This window comes from Peromyscus californicus, unplaced genomic scaffold, assembly GCF_007827085.1.
Source record: "Peromyscus californicus insignis strain IS unplaced genomic scaffold, ASM782708v3 Scaffold_13__1_contigs__length_99412109, whole genome shotgun sequence".
NCBI classification, from domain to species: domain Eukaryota; kingdom Metazoa; phylum Chordata; class Mammalia; order Rodentia; family Cricetidae; genus Peromyscus; species Peromyscus californicus.
Window position 1 is genome coordinate 16,998,604 of NW_026294424.1, and position 18,911 is coordinate 17,017,514.

Sequence of the window (18,911 nt, forward strand, 5' to 3'; positions counted from 1 at the left end):
TTCTCCTACATGTTCAACATACAAACATGATTTACTTATGATTAGCGGCTAACTATTGTTATTGCTTTTTATAAGCAAAGCAGATTTTCAGTGCTGGCATTTGGCTTCTTATAAACTCAAAATAGAAAAGAATTTGAAATTACAGTAGTTTAGATATATTCATTGACTCATGGAAATGGTTGTTAGAAAACATTCACAAAAATATTATTATGAGTTTGTATTTTATTTGTGGTTCCTTAATACTGAATATAAACTATGGTCTGCTTGTCTTTCATACTGAATTTAGTGTGATCAGAAATACTAGCTGGCAAGATAAGGGATTATGTAGGCATACTACTATGTTAGTCAATTTTTCTATTGCTGTGAGATAAAATACCTAAGAAAACAAAAGGGGAAGAATCATAGTTTTAGTGATATTGGTCCAGGCTTATTCAGCTGCAGCATTTTAGGCCTGTAGTAAGGCAGTACATTTTCAGCAGAAGGGCTTAGTGGATAAAAACCTCTCATCTCATAGCAATCGAAACAGACAGGACAAAAAACCTGGAAGTCACATGCTCTTCAAAGGCACCATTCCCCCACTAACCCACTTCCTCCAACCAGCTCTATCTTCTGGTGAACTCTGCTCCAGTGAACTCATCAATAGATAATAAGATTAGTGCATATGCACGCGCACACACACACACACACACACACACACACACACACAACACACATAACACACACACATAACACATAACACACACACATAACACATAATACACACACACATAACACATAACACACACACATAACACACACATAACACACACACATAACACATAACACACACACACACACACACTCACACACACACACACACACACACACACACACACACACACACACGTGTGCGCACACCCGTGAGCCAGCCATTTTTCAATAGTGATACCTGCTGAGGACCAAGTACTCAATATATGAGCCTTTTGAGAGTACTTTGTGCCCAAGCTGTAACTGTACTTAGTGAAATGCTTAGGTTACAAGGTCTAGATGTTGCCTTTTGTTGCTCATGCTGTGGTCCCATTGCCCATATCCTATAAGGCAAGGTGACCTGGTTGGGATTGGTACATGAGTTCCCAGTGATCACAAAGGTAGGCTTGAGACCCAGTATACAAAATTGTGATGCCACATTCAGCTCTGTTGAGAGGGTAGTATTTCATCCAAGTTATTGTGTAATTAACTACTTCTGTTTCTGGTCTAACCTGATAATATGTTATATGTCAGGCTTGTTAACCTGTTACCTTGGTGGGGGGAATAGATTAAAGTTGAAAATATTCTTCATTGGTGGTATCTACTTAGAAACAACACCACCCTGGCTCATGTGTAAAGTGTTTTGTCAGGTTGTGGAATTCCTATTAAACTAAATTTGACTAAGTCAGTCTCTATATCTTGAGTCCCTGAATATAGAAGGAATTATACTTTGTAGGGTAAACAAACCAAAAGCTTAATTTTAGAGCATACTTTTGTAACCAGTAGCCAATCACAGGCAGAGATCCATGCCTAAAAAAGGCACATGTCAAGCTCTAGCACTGAGCAGTGTTTGGACCTCAGTCCTTGCTGGTCTGTACATCCTGCCTGTGCATGCAGTAGAGAGCTGCTGCTTCTGGGGACTGCCCACTTTGCAAAATTGTTCTCTGCCCAATTAAACGCTGCTCAGTTTAATTTGTCTAACTTTCTCTTTACTCACTATATCACATGGTGTACTCGTCTGATTTCAGTGACTGTACCCCTTTGCTCTGTCACATTTAATAGTTAGGAGCAGATTGTTAGTTTAGTGAGAATTAGTTACTGGAGACCTAGCCATAAAACCTTGCTCCAGGTCCAAACACTCGCCAAATTAAAATTAAAAGAGAATGACTATATGCATGCATGCAGATAGATAGATAGATAGATAGATAGATAGATAGATAGATAGATATAGATATGTGTAAGTGTATGTGTATATGTAAAAAGGAATTTATGTATAGTTTTGCCCAAAACAGGAGGGCAAAATTCTCAATATACCCCCACCTTTCACCATAACACTGTTACAACTTTGGAGAACTCAGACCTGAAGCCTGGAATTCTGCACATCACAGGGCAGGAAGATAAGTCTGTGCTTATGTCGGGGGCCAGGGCTTGTGGGTGGCTGTCTTCACTCCTACATGATTTCTGTAGGGGTCTGGAGGTAAAAAAGACAATCTTCAAAAATGTATCCTAATTCTTAGGACTCAATTACAATGTAAATCTAGACTATTCTGACAGAATATATTGTTCACCCAAGCCCCTTAATCTGTATCACCTATCTTTATTCTTTATTACTGATGCCTTGGTACCAGCAGGAATAATTGGTTGCTTTTGGTTAACTTCGAGAGATTATTTTAGTGGCTAAAATACTTATTTACATGTGTTTACTAGTGCTTTATAATCTTCAAAATTATTTCACCCACATTATCTTAATTGACTTCACAATAAAACTAAGTCTGTGCTGCCAATTTTAGAGAAGATGAGATACTGAAACCTGGCTGAACTCATGCTGAAATGGACACAGATCCTTGCTCTTCAGAATTCTCTCTGGAGTCCCTTATCACTTCTTCCTGAGCCATGGGAAGCTGATAGCCTGGGCTCTTTCTCTGGGCGAGCTTTTGGCTCTGACAATTGGTCTTCCCTCCCTCCCTCCCTCCCTCCCTCCCTCCCTCCCTCCCTCCCTCCTTCCCTTCCTTCTTTCTTTTTTCATTGTTCGTGTGTTTATTCTATTGCTTTATGTGAGTGATATGTTCTTCCCCCCAATACAATGTTTTTATTAATTATTTGGGAATTTTATACAATGCACTCACTTCCCGTTCCTTCCTATCAGCACTTTACAGAATGTGACCTATAGGCCACCTGCATCAGAACATCCTGGAATCTGTGTTTAAATGCCAGTAACTACACTCATTCTATGCCTGTAGCTTGTATGGGCCTTGGATGTGCATATTTTCAACACTCATGATAGACAGCAGCTTTCAAAGTGGCAAACAGTGTTTTCTGTCTTCTAAATGGAAATAGAACTCCATGCAAACTATCTCAAAGTTCTTCATAGAGAGAGAATGAAAAATAGTGCTAACTGGTATGTTTTTAGTTTTTTTTTGAGAATTGAAAACATAAGAGTTCTTAAGAGTACATTGAATTGTAGCTCGAGTTTTCCTGCCTGGCCCACAGTCAGGACAAATCTCTCTCACCCGCCAGTCCCACAGCCGCTCAGACCCAACCAAGTAAACACAGAGACTTATATTGGTTACAAACTGTATGGCCATGGCAGGCTTCTTGCTAACTGTTCTTACAGCTTAAATTAATCCATTTCCATTAATCTATACCTTGCCACATGGCTCGTGGCTTACCGGCATCTTCACATGCTGTTTCTCATCGTGGCGGCTGGCAGTGTCTCTCTGACTCAGCCTTGTACTTCCCAGCTTTATTCTCCTCCTTGTCCCGCCTACACTTCCTGCCTGGCTACTGACCAATCAGTGTTTTATTTACCAACCAATCAGAGCAACACATTTGCCATACAGAACATCCCACAGCATTGAATGGTTTAAAGGACTAGGATAATTTAGTGCCAGGAAAATGACTTCTTTCTCACCTTCTGCTATGACTGGGGCAGTTGCCCACGTTGAATTATAGCTAACCATGAAACACTTTCCTAAGTAAAATGTACTGTTTTGTAATTCTTCTAATTTTTGTGGAAAAGCTATCTCCAAAATGTTTTGTCAGCATTGTGAAGAGTTCCAGGAAATTTGATTTAAAAAATTACCCTAATTGTCAAAAGTTATTTTCCACAAACGGAAAAATCTGATATATGACAGCAGTTGCATTCAGTGACTAAGGCTAATAACGTGTCTACGAGGGCTAAAGGTAAGTGACCATGAGGGCAGACACCCTCCACTTCCATCCCGCACAGCCCACAGTAACACTTGTGAGAGTCTTTGTGACTGCACTCATCTCTGAAGAACATTTCGTTTCTTGACAGATTTTTGATATTTCTTGGGATCCATATCAGCCAAATAGAATGGTTAGCTGTGGAGTAAAGCATATAAAGGTACAGTAGCTTTTTTATTTGTGTGTTTAAGTTTGGTATCGTGAATGAAAAAGATTTTAGATGTTGATAGAGGTAACTTTTGTTTATATGCATGTGCATTGGTATTTTGTCTGCATATATGTCTGTGTGAAATGTCAGATCCCCTGGAACAGACAGTTGTGAGCTGCCATGTGGGTGCTGGGAATTGGACCCTCAAACTCTGGAAGAACAAGCAGTGCTCTTAGCTATTGAGCCATCTCTTCAGCCCGTTTTATTTATTTATTTATTTATTTATTTATTTATTTATTTATTTATTTATTTATTTATTTATTTTGAGACAGGGTTTCTCTATGTAATAATCCTGAGTGCCCTGAAACTCACGCTGTACACCAGGCTGGCCTCAAACTCACAGAGATCCACCTGCCTCTGCCTGTACACCTGGGATTAAAGGCGTGACCACCACGTGTAGCAATGCAGGTGTTTTAAAACATGGAATCTTAGAAGTATTAGGCAACTTCAGGGTAGTAGTGAATGACCCAAGCTTCCTGTCCAGATGCCTGCTGGGCACTTCATTTGACTGTGATTGTTTTGTGATTCTGAAGCACAGTCCTATCTAAATTAATTTGGATAAATAAGACAATGAAAATAACTAATAACTCCAGGACTAAATAAACTAATTTAAAAACTAATAATGAGGAATAATGTGCACTATTTAATAAGGTATATTGGAAGTTATAATTAAAATGATATAGATTACAAATTTTTTTTTTTTTTTTGGGTTTTTCAAGACAGGGTTTCTCTGTAGTTTTGTGCCTTTCCTGGAACTCACTTTGTAGACCAGGCTGGCCTCGAACTCACAGAGATCTGCCTGGCTCTGCCTCCCGAGTGCTGGGATTAAAGGCGTGCGCCACCACCGCCCGGCTAGATTACAAATTTAAAGCAGTGAAACAAACAATTGTATGACAGTTTTGGATATAGTAGTGTCTCTAACCACTGGGTACTAAAAATATTTGAATGAGGATTTAATATTACTTCATACTATACACAAAAGTAAACTCTAAGAAAATTAAAGTGTGAAATATTTAAGAAGGCCATACTAGTAACTAGAGGAGCATAATGTTTTTCTGCATGATGGAAAAGAAATGACTGCTTCTAACTCAGGAGGGCATAGACCAGAGAACAGCTTGAACAAGGGCCGTTTGACAGGGAGGAGCTTATGAGAGGGTTAGCCAGGAAATGCTGATGGACTAGGGCAGCTGCAGGCTTTCAGCGCCTCCTTTCCACACAGACACACCCACCCACCAAGTTCCTATTTTATATAGTTACAATGTGTGCAGAGCCCACCAGGGGGCAGAAGCAAACCAGACCAAAAGAACAGCTACATATCTGAGCACATTCCATCTTTGTCCTTAACTACAAAATTTAAAGATATCAGCAAAACGGTCTGAAAGCTGGAAAGATGTCTTTGGATTGCTGAAGTGTGGCACACAGCCTCAGTGCAAAGAACACCTACACAGTCACCTTCTATAAGATAGTGTTACTTTATTAGGGCACAGAGGACTCGTTTCCCTACAAGAAACACTTAGGTAAGTGTGTAACTGCTGTCTGTGCAAAGGTCCTCTTCTATGTATAAGTGAAGGAAGAAACTATAATGATAACATTGGTAGACAGAGATATAGAAATATTTAAATATACTCTGTATTTCATCTCTCCTGAGGAAAACCACACACTAGCAAATATAAAGGACAAACAGTAGATATTAGTGTATTCATGAAACACAGACTTCTGACAAATCCATAGACTAGATAACCAACAAAAATAGGAACAGTGTTGGCCAATAGATTCATGAAAGTGCTAACTCTTAGAGAATACAAACTTAAAAACAATTGAATGTGTTAAAATCATGATTACCTTGTATCAGGTATTGACAAGGATTCAGTGAGGGTCCCCTCCTAAGCCTGACTGTGGACAGATAAGTTTAGTCTTTCTGACCAGAAATTTGGCAGTATTTGTTGATAGATCTAAAGATGTTGATACACTCTAGTCCAGTAATTTCATAACTTGGAGTTTCTCCTAAGAGAATTGTGAGGAATTTGAACCGAGAACTGACTCATTGCTGAGTAACTTTCTAATAGCAAAGCCAAGGTGAAGAAAACCTGAGACTGCCCAGCTACCCCCAGTGGTTAAATAAAACATGCTACATCCTTATGATGCTACGTATAATCATTGTGAATCATGGTTTAGATGGGAAATATTCGAAATGTGTTTTCCATGGGGGAAGTCTAGTCTACTTCTGGCTCTGATATTTTTGTCTGTAGAGGAATGGGTTTCACTGTGGTGTTTCCATATGTCAGTATGCTTTGTTCTAACTCATTCCCTTCCACAAAGCCTTCCCCAACCATCCCTCCTGCTGGCCCTGCTGGTGTTCTTCCTCCCAAAAACCCTTTCCTGCTTTCATGTTAAACATGTCCCATCACACTATTTTACCCACCCTCTCTCAGGACCCCCTTTCTAGTTTCCTAACCCATCAGTACACATATACAAATATAAAATTTTAAATCTAGGTTACACGTATGAGAGAAAATATGGACTTTGTCTTTCTGAGTTTGGAATGCACCTCCCACCCCAGTTCTTAAACTGAATGAGCTGCCTGTCGTCCCTGCCCCCCAAAACAGATATTATTAAAAAGGCACCCTTACCTTTAGCAGGAGCCGTAGAGAGCTTGTGAGCCTCTCTTCATGTGTCCTCTAGTCTTGCTTATTCTCCGATTGAAACATGACTCCTGGAGTGAACATGCAGAAACCTGGGGCCACACTTGCATCCGTGGACCCATAGGCTTTGCCGCTTTTTGCTACTCAATCATGTCTGCATGTTGGATCATGACCAGTCACGTCTGTCACCAACTCTGGAAAGGTTCCTGGCTCTCCCACCTTGTCTCTGATTCATTAAATATATTTTTGTTTAGGAAATATCTGGAAATATCACCAAATGGTAAATTACTGTCTCTGGGTAGAGTTAATGGATGATTTCAAACTTTTCCCTTTTATATTTTATCTGTAAGTTATTCTGAGATAACAAATATTGCTTCTTCCCCCCCCCCTTTTTTGTATGTATACATGTTCTAATGTGTGGGTGCACAATCTCCTCAAGGCTAACTTTCTTCTTCTTGCCCCCAAACTATGTAGGCTCCTTCTTCCAAAATTCATCAAAAGTTGCACTAAATGGTGTATGGAACCAGTAAGGCCACAATAACGTTTACTTCTTTCTTCATTTTCTAAAACAACCAAAATGCTGGCGGACGTAGGATTCAAACACAGCCTCTGGCTCCCTGTGTAGCCCACCTGTTGAGAAGTCACCTCCGTCATGGTCTGTCTTATGGCTTAACTTTTCTCCCAAACCCACATTTACTGGATTCTAACTAGATGACCTGCTTAATGAAAGTGTTCTCCAGAATCCTCTGTTTCCTTCCATGCTTGTGTAACTTTCAGTCAGTTCTATGAACAGATAAAATCCTAGAGCTGCATTGGTAAACACTAAGTGCTCCTTACCCTGTTAAACCTGTTTAGTGGGTTTAAGCATTTCCCCCGCTTAACAAAAAACACATCTGTACCTAAGTAGAAGAACCTGCACATTTTCACAGCCATCCCTTATTAATTCTGCTTAGAGATAAATCTACAACAAATCAAATAAGTTTTTTAAAAACTTTCTTACTTTTAATTATGTGTATTTATGTGTCTTTGTATGTCAGTGCAGGTGCCTACAGAGGCACTGGATCCCTGGAACTGGAGTTTCAGGTGATTGTGACCCACTGGTGTGTGTGGATGCCAAGAACCAAACTCATGTCTTCTTCATGAGCACAACATGCTCTTACCTTCTGAGCCATCTCTTCAGCCAAAATCGGTTTTAATAAATTATTCTTACTTTTGATTCTGCCTAAACCCTGAGTTAAAGAAGAATGGTTCCAGTTAGAAGAGCAGGCAACAATCTATGAGTATAACAGAATATCATTAGGAATCATTTCCTTTTTTTTTTTTTTTTTTTGCCAGTTGTGTTTGGTTCTATCCTAGGTCTCTGGGCTGTCCAGCCTCTGGGTCGTGGCCCTCCAGGCAGTGTCAGGGCTCCCTCTCATGGCATGGGTCTCAAGCTGGTCCAGTCATTGGTTGGCCACTCCCATAATTTCTGTGCCACCTTTACCCCAGCACATCTTGTAGGCAGGGCAAATTGTAGATCAAAGGTTATATAGCTGACTTGGGGTCCTATTCCCACCACTGGAAGTCTTGCCTGGGTACAGGAGGTGGTCAGTTCAAGCTCTGTATCTCCCATTGCCAGGAGTCTTAGCTAGGATCACCCTCATAGACTCCTGGGAGTTTCCATTGTACTAGATTTCTAGCTCATCCCAGAGATGCCCCCTGATTCCAGTTATTTTTCCCAGTACTCTCTCCCTCCATCCTCCCTCTACCTGATCCCTCCTGTTCCCACCACCCATCCAGACCCCTCCCCCCACACCCCTATGATGTCTATTCTATTTCCCCTTCACAGTGAGATTTGTGTGTCCCCCTGTTGAACCCTCCTTGTTACTTAGTTTATTTGGGTCTGTGGATTGTAGCATGATTATCCTTTACTTTATGGCTAATATCCACTTATGAGTGAGTACATACCATGTTTGTCCTTCTGAGTCTGGATTACCTCACTCAGGATGATATTTTCTGATTCCATCCATTTGCCTGCAAATTTCATGGTGTCGTTGTTTTTAACATATGAGTAATACTTCATTGTGTAAATGTACCACATTTTCTTTATCCATTCTTCAGTTGAGTGACACCTAAGTTGTTTCCAGTTTTTGGCTATTACTCATAAAGCTGCTGTGAACATAGTTGAGCAAGTGTCCTTATGGTATGGTAGAACATCCTTTGGGTATATACCCAGGAGTGGTATAATTGGGTCTTGAGGTAGGTAGATTCCCACTTTTCTGAAGAACCACCATATTGATTTCCATAGTGGCTGTTTGCTCTCCCACCAACAATAGAGGAGTGTTCCCCTTGTTCCACATCCTCACCAGCATGAACTGTCACTTGTGTTATTGATCTTAGCTTTTCTGACAGGTGTAAGATGAAATCTCAGAGTCATTTCGATTTGCATTTCCCTAGTGGCTAAGGATGTTGAACATTTCTTTAAGTGCTTTTCAGACATTTGAGATTCCTCTGTTGAGAATTCTCTGTTTAGATCTGTGCCCCATTTTTTAATTGCATTATTTGGTTTGTTGATGTCTAGTTTATTGAGTTCTTGCCCAATTGTCATCAGAGAGGCTTCACCTAGCAACTGATGGAAACAGATACGGAGACTCATAGCCAAATATTAGGAGGACCTCATGGAGTCCTGTGGAAGGGGGAGGGATGATTATGGGAGCCAAAGGAGCTAAGAACACCACAAGAAAACCCACAGAATCAACTATAGGGGTTCACAGAGATGGAACCATCAACTAGAGAGCTTGGATGGGACTAGGCCCTCTGCACATATGTTACAGTTGTGTAGCTTGGTCTTCTTGTAGGACTCCTAACAGTGGGAGAAGGGGCCATTTCTGACTCTGTTGCCTGCTTTTGGGACCCTTTCCTCCTACCAGGTTGCCTTGTCCAGCCTTAATAGGAGAGGAGGTGCCTAGTCTTACTGCAATTTGATATGCCACAGCTGGCTGATATTCATGTAGGCCTGCCCTTTTCTGAAGAGAAAGAGGAGTGTATGGGCAGGGAAGAGGGGTGGTTGGGATAGGGACAGGGAAGAGAGGAGGGAGGGAGGGGAAACTGTGATCAGGCTGGGAAAAAATTAATTGATTAATTAATAAAAAAAATTTTAAAGAAGTTGAGAGTAAAAGGCTGCATTTCAAGAAAACCTTTGGTGTGAAATTTCTGTAGCCAGGGTAAAATCATGCCTAGTTTTGTAAGTTTCATTGGTTGACAAGTTGGCAAATACAGTCATCTGAAATGAATGCTCATAAAGAGCAACAGCTGAGCAGTGTCTGCTTCATTGGTTACACAGCTAATAAACCTACAGATCTGTGGATAATGTTAAGTCTTCTGCAGTCTCTCATCGTAGAATGAAAGGGCCTGGGAGACTATCTAGGACCAGATAAACCCCAGAGTACCTGCCTGTTCTAGCCAGGTTTGCATTACAATCCGCCATTGGAAACAGGAGGAGATAAACAATGTCTTGCCACTTAATGGTGCATGGTTAGTCCAAAATACTGCTGTTTGCTAGATGAAATGGTTCTCAAGAAAAGAAAATATATTAAGTATTCTCCTTTTTTTTTTTTTCAGAAAATCTCTTACTTTTTCCTGGCATTTATATATGCCTTTAAAGAGAATCATTTGATGGCGTGAAATGTTTCATGTAGGTGTTAGAACCTTCTGATTGGGTGATTTTTGTCAGAAAAGCCTTTGTTCACACAGATTCAGGATAATGATCTGTATTTTTGGTGGCTGTCATGTAGAAATATTTAACTCATGTCAGAGATACGTCTCAAGTCAAAAGACAGAATACTCTCCATTCAGTCTTCACACGTGAGAAAACACAGTGAGAAAGGAATGTCTGCCCGAGTGTCACCATGGTTGCAGGTTCTTTGGCATATTTGTGCATCCAATGACCATTTGTCCAAGTTCACATTTAAGATGTTAGTGTCTCCCAAATCTTGCACCCAATTAGCTTTTTTCTGAATTTCGCCTTTCCATTTGTACTTATTTCAATACCTTTTCACAAAAATACTGCCCAAAGAGATGTCACATTTTGCTCACACAAGAGCATTTCAAATAGTTGAATACATCATCTTTGCCATGGTCTTTCTACCCAAGTTCCTTCCCACCGCCATCATGTTGATGCAATCAACCCAGAACTGTATCCACCACTACCTAGCTACTATACTATGACAGGACCGCCATTTTTCTTCTCCTGTAGGCACAAAATATTAGGGTAGACATTGATTTTTTTTCTGTTAATACATTCCTGGCCCTTAGAGTCATCTAATCTTGCTCTCCTGGGTGAGATGTAATTTCTTGCCTACCATGAATCCAAATCCTATTCTTGTTCATTCCATGTAATGTAACTTGGTTCCTGTAGTTTCACATTGGCCCTGCCTCTTGAGTATAATCTGAATATGCTGTCACAAAATCCTTGTTTGTTGTTTCTCTTAGTGTAGAGTTCTCAAAGCGTTGATCAGGGTTTCAATGGGTTCTCGTGTAGAAACCTAACTTCTGCCTGTTTTTCATCACTTCCATATGGAAACAGTAACAGAATCTGTCTTAACCTATGCTCAAGCATATTATGAGATTAAACAGCAGATGGAGAAAGCATGTAGAGACTGTGAGGGCTATGTAGTGGCACCAAAGTTATACCAGTTCATACATTAGAAACTGCATCAAGGAAAAATACTGGATTTCTGTATAACCATGGGCATGTCCCTGCTGTTATCTATAAATTGTTCAAGTGTTATGCTTGCCATCTTCCATACAATCTATGCAAATAAAATGGAGAAGCTTGGGTGATTATTTGACTTAATGGAAATATCATTTGTATTTAGAAACATTTATGAACAATTCTATAGTAAAAAAAAAATGTAACACCTTGGTTAGAAAGCAATTATTTTTATTGGCACCATGCTCTAACCAACTCCACCAACCAGCCTAGAAAGCAATTTTTAAAATAGACATATACATATTAAAATGGCTAGATGAATGCTTGGCATGCCTTTAATCCCAGCACTCTGGAGGCAGAGGCAGTCAGATCTTTGTGAGTTTGAGGCCAGCCTGGTCTACAGAGTGAGTTCCAGGACAGCCAATGCTACACAAAGAAACCCTGTATTGAAAAACCAAAAAAGAAAGAAAAATGACTAGATCATATATTGTTATGGTAACATGAAGTTATTCCTAATTCTAATTTTTCATTAATGCATGTGTGCACACATGTACGTGTGTGTGCATGCACTCACACATTACATTTTTTATTCAGGGTTTTGTTATATAGCTCTGGCTAGCCTGGAAGTTGCTATGTAGACTGGGCTAGCCTCTATCATGCAATGCTCCTCCTGTCTCTGCCTCCCAAGTGTTGAGATTGCAGGTATGTGTTGCCACACTTGACTTCCTTTCTATATTTATCTTTATTTCTGAACCTTTCTACAATAAATCTATACTTGTTTGACAAAAGATTAAATGAAAGTGTGACTCCTCCAGTTCCATTCTGTGAACACTGGAGTCATCTTCTGTAATGTCATTAAACATTAAAGTTTTGAAATTTTGGAGCTTTTAAACTTTAGAAGTATCATTATGGGTTTTTCTCATGCTTCTAGAGTTATACAGAAATGCTTTGTAGTTGTCCACTGTCACTGAGAAACAATTGGTTTATGCTTAGTTCAGATAAAATATATTCTGTGAAATTACTGAAAAGTACCAATGATGGGATATTGTACTCTATTTAGGGATATATTTTTTATTACTACCTAGTTTTGGACACTATGTGGAAATGCCCTGACTGCAAAACGAGGGATTTTTGGGAAAACAGGAGATCTTCAGACTATCCTTTGCCTTGCATGTGCCAAAGAAGACATCACATACTCTGGTGCTTTAAACGGTGACATCTACGTCTGGAAAGGGCTCACCTTGGTCCGAACTGTTCAAGGAGCACACAGTGTGAGTATTACCATATGGAACTCTGGGATGGTGTATTGGATAAGTTAAGGCCACACTTCATGTTTCTGCCCTTTGCTTTACAGTTAGAAGACTTCACCAAACAGTTGTAAACAATCATGATTTCTCAAGTTACTTTTGTTACCTGAAAGAAAAACATACTAAGTCAGCCTTCACCTTAACTATTAATTGGCTGATTAGTGCTATTCTTCAGTAGTAGTTTGATATAAGACTAGAACATGTCACCACTTTTTAAATTACAGCCTGCCTGCTAGTATCCTGGGATCTTGATAACCTCACAGCCTGCTTCACTAGACCCAGGCTGATTCTCACTGTTGCCTCCACTTTGTGGTGGGTAGTTGGACTAGATGGGGTGTGAATGGCTGCTGTTTTTGTGCTGGATGGTGAGGAAGAGTGTCCTTGCTCTGCCGGAAGTGCTGGAACATCAACTCGGTCAGTGTTGTTAATCCTCAGAGAAACAGATGCCACTAATAACTTTTCTCTCCACACTCTGAAACAAAGGCAGACTTCACTTCTTAGCTCTTCACTCTCTTTTGACACAGAGGAAAATAATGTCTAACAGATGACACGATGGAAATACAGGATGAAATGTCAGAGAAAAGGGCTGATAGCAATATTTACCATATACTCTGCGAGCGTTGATACAACGGCAAGTTTTGTATTTTTGTTTAAGATGATTAAACATAAGAACTAGAGAGATGGCTCAGGGGTTAAGAGCACTTACTGCTTTCACAGAAGACTTGGGCACAGTTCCTAGCACCCACATGGCCCAACAGAAATAGGATAAAGAATGCCTTCTCTCAATACGACCAAACTGATTCCCTATTACTTCATTTTTTAGTGCTGGGGTTGAACCCAGAGCCTTACACACTGGGCAAGTCCTCTGTCATTAGTCTGCATCTCCAGACCTCATGACTGAAGCATGAAGAAAACTTCAGACAACTCAGGGGATAGTTTGGATACTTTCGAGCCTTCCTTCTCTTCTGAGGTGAAAACCATTTTTCTTGGCTTCACTGCCAAACAACTCTTAAAACAATTAAGAGGTCAGAATTTATTTTCATTCACTAAATGAGCTACCTGAGTAATCAATTTCTCTTTACACTGGATCTTTTGTCAGCATAATGCAATAGGAACAGTTTTGAATAAATCAAGTAAAATAGCTCCCAAACTTAAAGATGCAAAGTATTTTAGAAGTGAAAAGGGAATCACCCCCACAGTATACAATATGCGGACACAACACTATTTGTGCTGTTGAGTTTGTCAGAATCACCTTCCTGAGCAGTTGAGATGGCGCCTCAGGCACCTCTACACTTGTGAAAGGTGCAGCACTCATGCCCGAGTCTGTGTCTCTACTGGATTAGTTTAGAACTTAGGTGAGGTACCTTGTGATGTCTTTGTTTTAGAAGCCTTGGTTGTCATATACAGGAATTTGATTCGGTAATCTGTTATTCATAAATAACATTTTGGGCAGTGGGGGGTAACACTCTTATCAAATTAGATGTGTTGACAGAATTACTTTGCCTCCTGGTGGTGGCTATAATTACAGTGATCTTGTTGAGATGAAGTGTGTTGATCTGCTGTCAGATTTCAACAGAAAACACAGCATCTGCTTTTGTTTTGTTTTGCTCTGCTGTTTTTAATGATCAAGATTCAGCAGTGGTGGCATTTATAACCATTGCAGGATTGAGTTTGCCTCTTCTAATCGACAGGCTGGAATCTTTAGCATGTTTGCTTGTGAAGAAGGCTTTGCTACTGGTGGACGAGATGGCTGTATACGATTATGGGACACTGATTTCAAACCAATAACCAAGATTGATCTCAGGGAGACAGAACAAGGATATAAAGGTAACATATGCATTAGTACCATATACTCTAAATGTTACATACAATGTCAAGTTTGGTATTTTTTGCTTAAGAGAATTAAATGTAGGGACTAGAAGGGTGGCTCAGTTATTAAGAGCATTTATTGCTCTTGCAGAAAACCTGGTACAGGTCATACCACCCACATAGGAGCTTACAACTGTCTATAATTCCAGTTCCAGGGATCTTACGCCCTCTGCTGGATTCTGTGGGTATTAGGCATACTCACGGTGCAGATATATGCATGCAAGCATATCACCCATATAAATAAGTTTTTAAAAGAATTAAATATAATGTGAACTTTATATTCTACCTGTTTGTATTTGCCTTATTCTGTGAAGACATATATGTATACAAGGTCTAATGGTGAAAATGAGTAGATATCTTTTCTTCTGCTTGGCACAAAGCTTCAGTGGTCCTGTAGCAAAGGCAGAGAACATTGCGTGAAGATACTGTTTTCCCAGATGTGAGGATGTCCAGCATCTACAAACAAATCTGTGACCACATTGCAGCACTTTGCTTGCTGGATAGATGTCAGAGAACAGAGAGAAGAAAACAGAAACTGTGTCCACACTGCCTTCCTTACGTAGTGTTATTGTCTTTTTCCTTTTCTTCCTTTCTTTTTTTTCTTTTTCCTTTTGGTTTTTCAAGACAGGGTTTCTCCGTGTAACAGCCTTGGCTGTCCTGGAACTTGCTCTGTAGTCCAGGCTGGCCTCAAACTCACAGAGACCCGCCTGCCTCTGCCTCCCAAGTGCTAAGATTAAAGCAGTGTGCCACCACTGCCTGGCAGCAGTGTTATTTTCAATCACACTTTATTTTTAAAATTAGCAATTGAGACGTGAACTGCATGTTGTGACTCATCTTGTACCATAGGCTACCTTCTTTCTTTTGCCATTCACTATAAAAAGTGTAGCACAGCTCTCCTGAATTGGACTGATACCTTTTTATGGGAGCTGTGGATGCCTTGCTAACACCAGACCTCATGGGAACTTGTAAAATTTGGTTTCCACTTCAGTCCATTAGTTAGGACAGGGTCAAGGTCTTAAATTCTCAACAATAGAATGAGGTTTTGAGCAACTTTATCCAGAAAAAATTTGGATATATAGAAGCAAGTTAGTTTTCCAAAAGCCACATAGAAAGAGCAAAACTCTTCAGCCAAATCATATAAGACTTTGTCCTGTGAGAGTCTGCAGAGTGTGCTGGTTTAAAGAAAATGGCCCCCAAAGAGGGCACCATTAGGAGGTGTGGCTTTGTTGGAGTGGGTGTGACCTTATTGAAGGAAGTGTGTCACTGTGGTGGCAGGCGTTGAAGTCTCATATATGCTCAAGCCACACCCAGTGTCTCAGACCACTTCCTGCTGCCTGTGAGCCAAGATGAAAGAACTCTCAGCTCCTTCTCCAGCACCATGTCTGCCTGCATGCTGCCAGGCTCCCTGCCATAATGATAATGGACTGTAAGTGAGCCACCTCAATTAAGTGTTTTCCTTTATAAGATTCCATGGTCATGGTGTCTCTTCACAACAAGGGAAACCCTAAGTAAGACACAGAGTATGGGGGTAAGCAAGGATGGAAAGAGGGTGGGGAAGGAGCAGAACAGACAGAAGAAGACAGAGGTACACTTGTCCCACTTCAAAGAAATTTTTGATGTAAAAACTTCACAAATTTTATGGACAGTTGTGGGTAGAGGTCAGGGATGCTACCAAATGTACTACACTGGCCAAGACAGTGCTCACAATGGAGAATTAACTGGCTCCAAGTATTGCAATGGAACAGTCTAAGTAAGATAGTCAAAGACCAGCTCTCAAATCTTTATAGAAGAAACGTAACCAGTACATCCCGTTCTCCAGGTCTGGGGGGAGGGGCATCATTCTTCTCCTCCTCTCCCCTTGGCTTCCATCATTCTCTGGCCAATTCCATATGTTAGCAATTGTAAATAGTGCTGAATTAAACATAGGTATGCAATATCTCTGGTGGCATGTTGGTTTTGTGACTTTTGAATATTCTAGAAGTAAGATAGCTAGACCATATGATAGATCTACTTTTAGTTTTTTAAAAAACCTCCTCAGTGTTTTCCATAATGGCTGTATTAATCTGCATTGCTGGCAATAGTGAATGACAGTTCCTTTTTCTCATGGACATTTGTCATTTGTATTTTGTAATAGCTGTCCTAAGATGGCTTATCATTGTAGTATCATTTCCCTAGCATCTAATTATATTGAACACTTTTTATACATTTGTTGGCCATTGCATTTTCTTTTTGAAAAGTGTCTGTTCAGATCATTTGCCCACTTTAAAAGTAGATTACTTGAGTCTTTTGGGGTTTGTTGTTGTTGTTATTACTCCTTATGTATTCTGGATATTCACCTTCTGTCAGATAAACAGTTGGCAAAGACTTGCACGCTTTTGTTGCTTTCTCTCTGCTCAGTTGGTCATTTCCTTAGCTGTACAGGGTGTTTCAGTGTTATGTAACCCCGTTTGTGAGTTTTCTTTGCTTTCGTAGTTTCAGGTCTGATATTGAGGTCTTTGACCCATTTTGAGTTGATTTTTGTTTTGGAGTGATAGTAATCAAGTCTCAGTCCTTGACACTGAATCTTCAGTTTTCCAAGACCACTATGGAAGAGATCGTCCTTTCTCCAAGCAATACATGGAACCTGTTTTGAGAATCAGTTGACTATGCTAGTTTTCATGCAGATGCTTTGCTGTGGTGGCTTTCCAGTCTGACTTGAAATCAGATAGCATGATGCCTTATGCTGTGTTCTCTTTGCTCCTTTTCAAAAGAATGGACTGCCTCTGGCCTGGCTAGAGACATGATCTTCTCATTTGCTCCAAAGATTAGAACATTACACACTGCTGCCTTTTTTCTTAAGAGTTAAGTCAACTGGAACTATCAGTCAGGCATAGGAGTCTACCTCATAGGAAATCTAAATCACCCAAAGCCATGCTAAGCAGATGGGAGGAATAAGTATTCCTTTAATGAGATAATGTATTTATTCTGCCCCAAAAAACGTTCTTCCATGTAAACACATACAGAGCCTCCACCCTGTGGCTTGTCCATGGACTTCTGAATTCTAACTCAGAAAAACGTAACTTTTTCTTATCCTTCTCTTTTTCTTTTGCATACTGGCCAAAATCCTAAGTATGCTTATTCCCAGATACTCTGGGATTTCTCACTCATTGTATGAAGATACCCATCCCTGGCCATGCAGCTGTGTGCCAACCTCCATTACTGAACCTCCTTCCTTTCTTGGACTCTCATTCAAAATGCCTGATTCTGTTTCTCTTTTCATCTCCTCCCTCCAAGCAGCTGCTGGGGATTAGCTGGCCTGCTCTGTCACTGTTCTCGCTAATAAAATTATGCTCAAACTTCCTTATGAGTCTGTTTCTAAACCTTTCATTAAAGAGTCTAAGAACCCCACAAAGGAACCCCGAATTCTCTAATAAAAGTATGTTATAGTATCTACTTTATCATTTATGGTTTTGTTTACTTACCTCTTCTTTCCTGGTTATTGCTACATCTAGCTGGGCTTGGGCACTGGAACCTTGACAAGGAAATGAACAACAGACACACAAAACAGTAAAGCCAGGATCTGGTGGGGTTTTGCTACTGCTACCACAGCAACAGGGAGCCTCAGCACACTTATTAAATACAGCACAGTGTGAGGGACTAGCCTGTCACTGTGCACAATGGTCCCAGGCTGGAAACATCTGGGAGGAGCAGTTGCAGTTGCTAGTCTTTGCACACATTGGCCAATCCTCCATAAACACTCACATTCAAATGCTCAGACTCTGGGGAAAGCTTTGTCATTTCTCTTGAGCCTGGGTCATATGGGTAATGGCTTTGCCTGCTGTCCCATGGTCTAAGGCCTTGGAGTCTTCAACATGGTTGTGCCCTTTTCAACCATGCATATTCTCTGAGAACTTCATTCAGTTAGGGCTTCCTCCACTCCCTTTGAGTACTCACAAATGCAGAGATTAGTTTACTTAATAATGTTACCAGGGACACTATTTTTTTTCTCTTTCTTCTCTTCCTCCAATGTTATCACTACCATCTCTTCCTTCCTCTCCTTGCTCCCTGATACTTCCTTAAAATTGTTTTATGTCTGGGCATTGAGCCCAGGGTCTGGCACATGCTAGGTAAGTGCATTCACCCTTTCTAATTGGCTAGGGCTAGCAGGGGCTGGCTAAGGCTATAGCTTTTCCATTTGGGGACAGGCTTTGTTCTTATTTGGTTATTACCTTGAGCTGCTATGGGGGGCTGACTAAGGTCTAGTACATGCTGGGGGGCTGCCT

General features: G+C 40.4%; 1 protein-coding gene across 6 annotated transcripts in view; it reads left to right on the forward strand.

The window, feature by feature from the left end:
* The window catches only part of Eml6 (EMAP like 6), a 266,137-nt gene that overhangs the window by 129,023 nt on the left and 118,203 nt on the right, over positions 1 to 18,911 (forward strand). For all 6 annotated transcript variants that reach the window (XR_008217395.1, XR_008217394.1, XR_008217393.1 and 3 more), the window contains exons 5-7: positions 4,025 to 4,093; positions 12,559 to 12,744; positions 14,472 to 14,607. Coding sequence is in view for 3 of the 6 variants with exons in the window: in XM_052734573.1 (XP_052590533.1) it covers positions 4,025 to 4,093; positions 12,559 to 12,744; positions 14,472 to 14,607 (391 nt within the window). In the remaining 3 variants the exon portion in view is untranslated. The remainder of the gene's footprint in view (positions 1 to 4,024; positions 4,094 to 12,558; positions 12,745 to 14,471; positions 14,608 to 18,911) is intronic.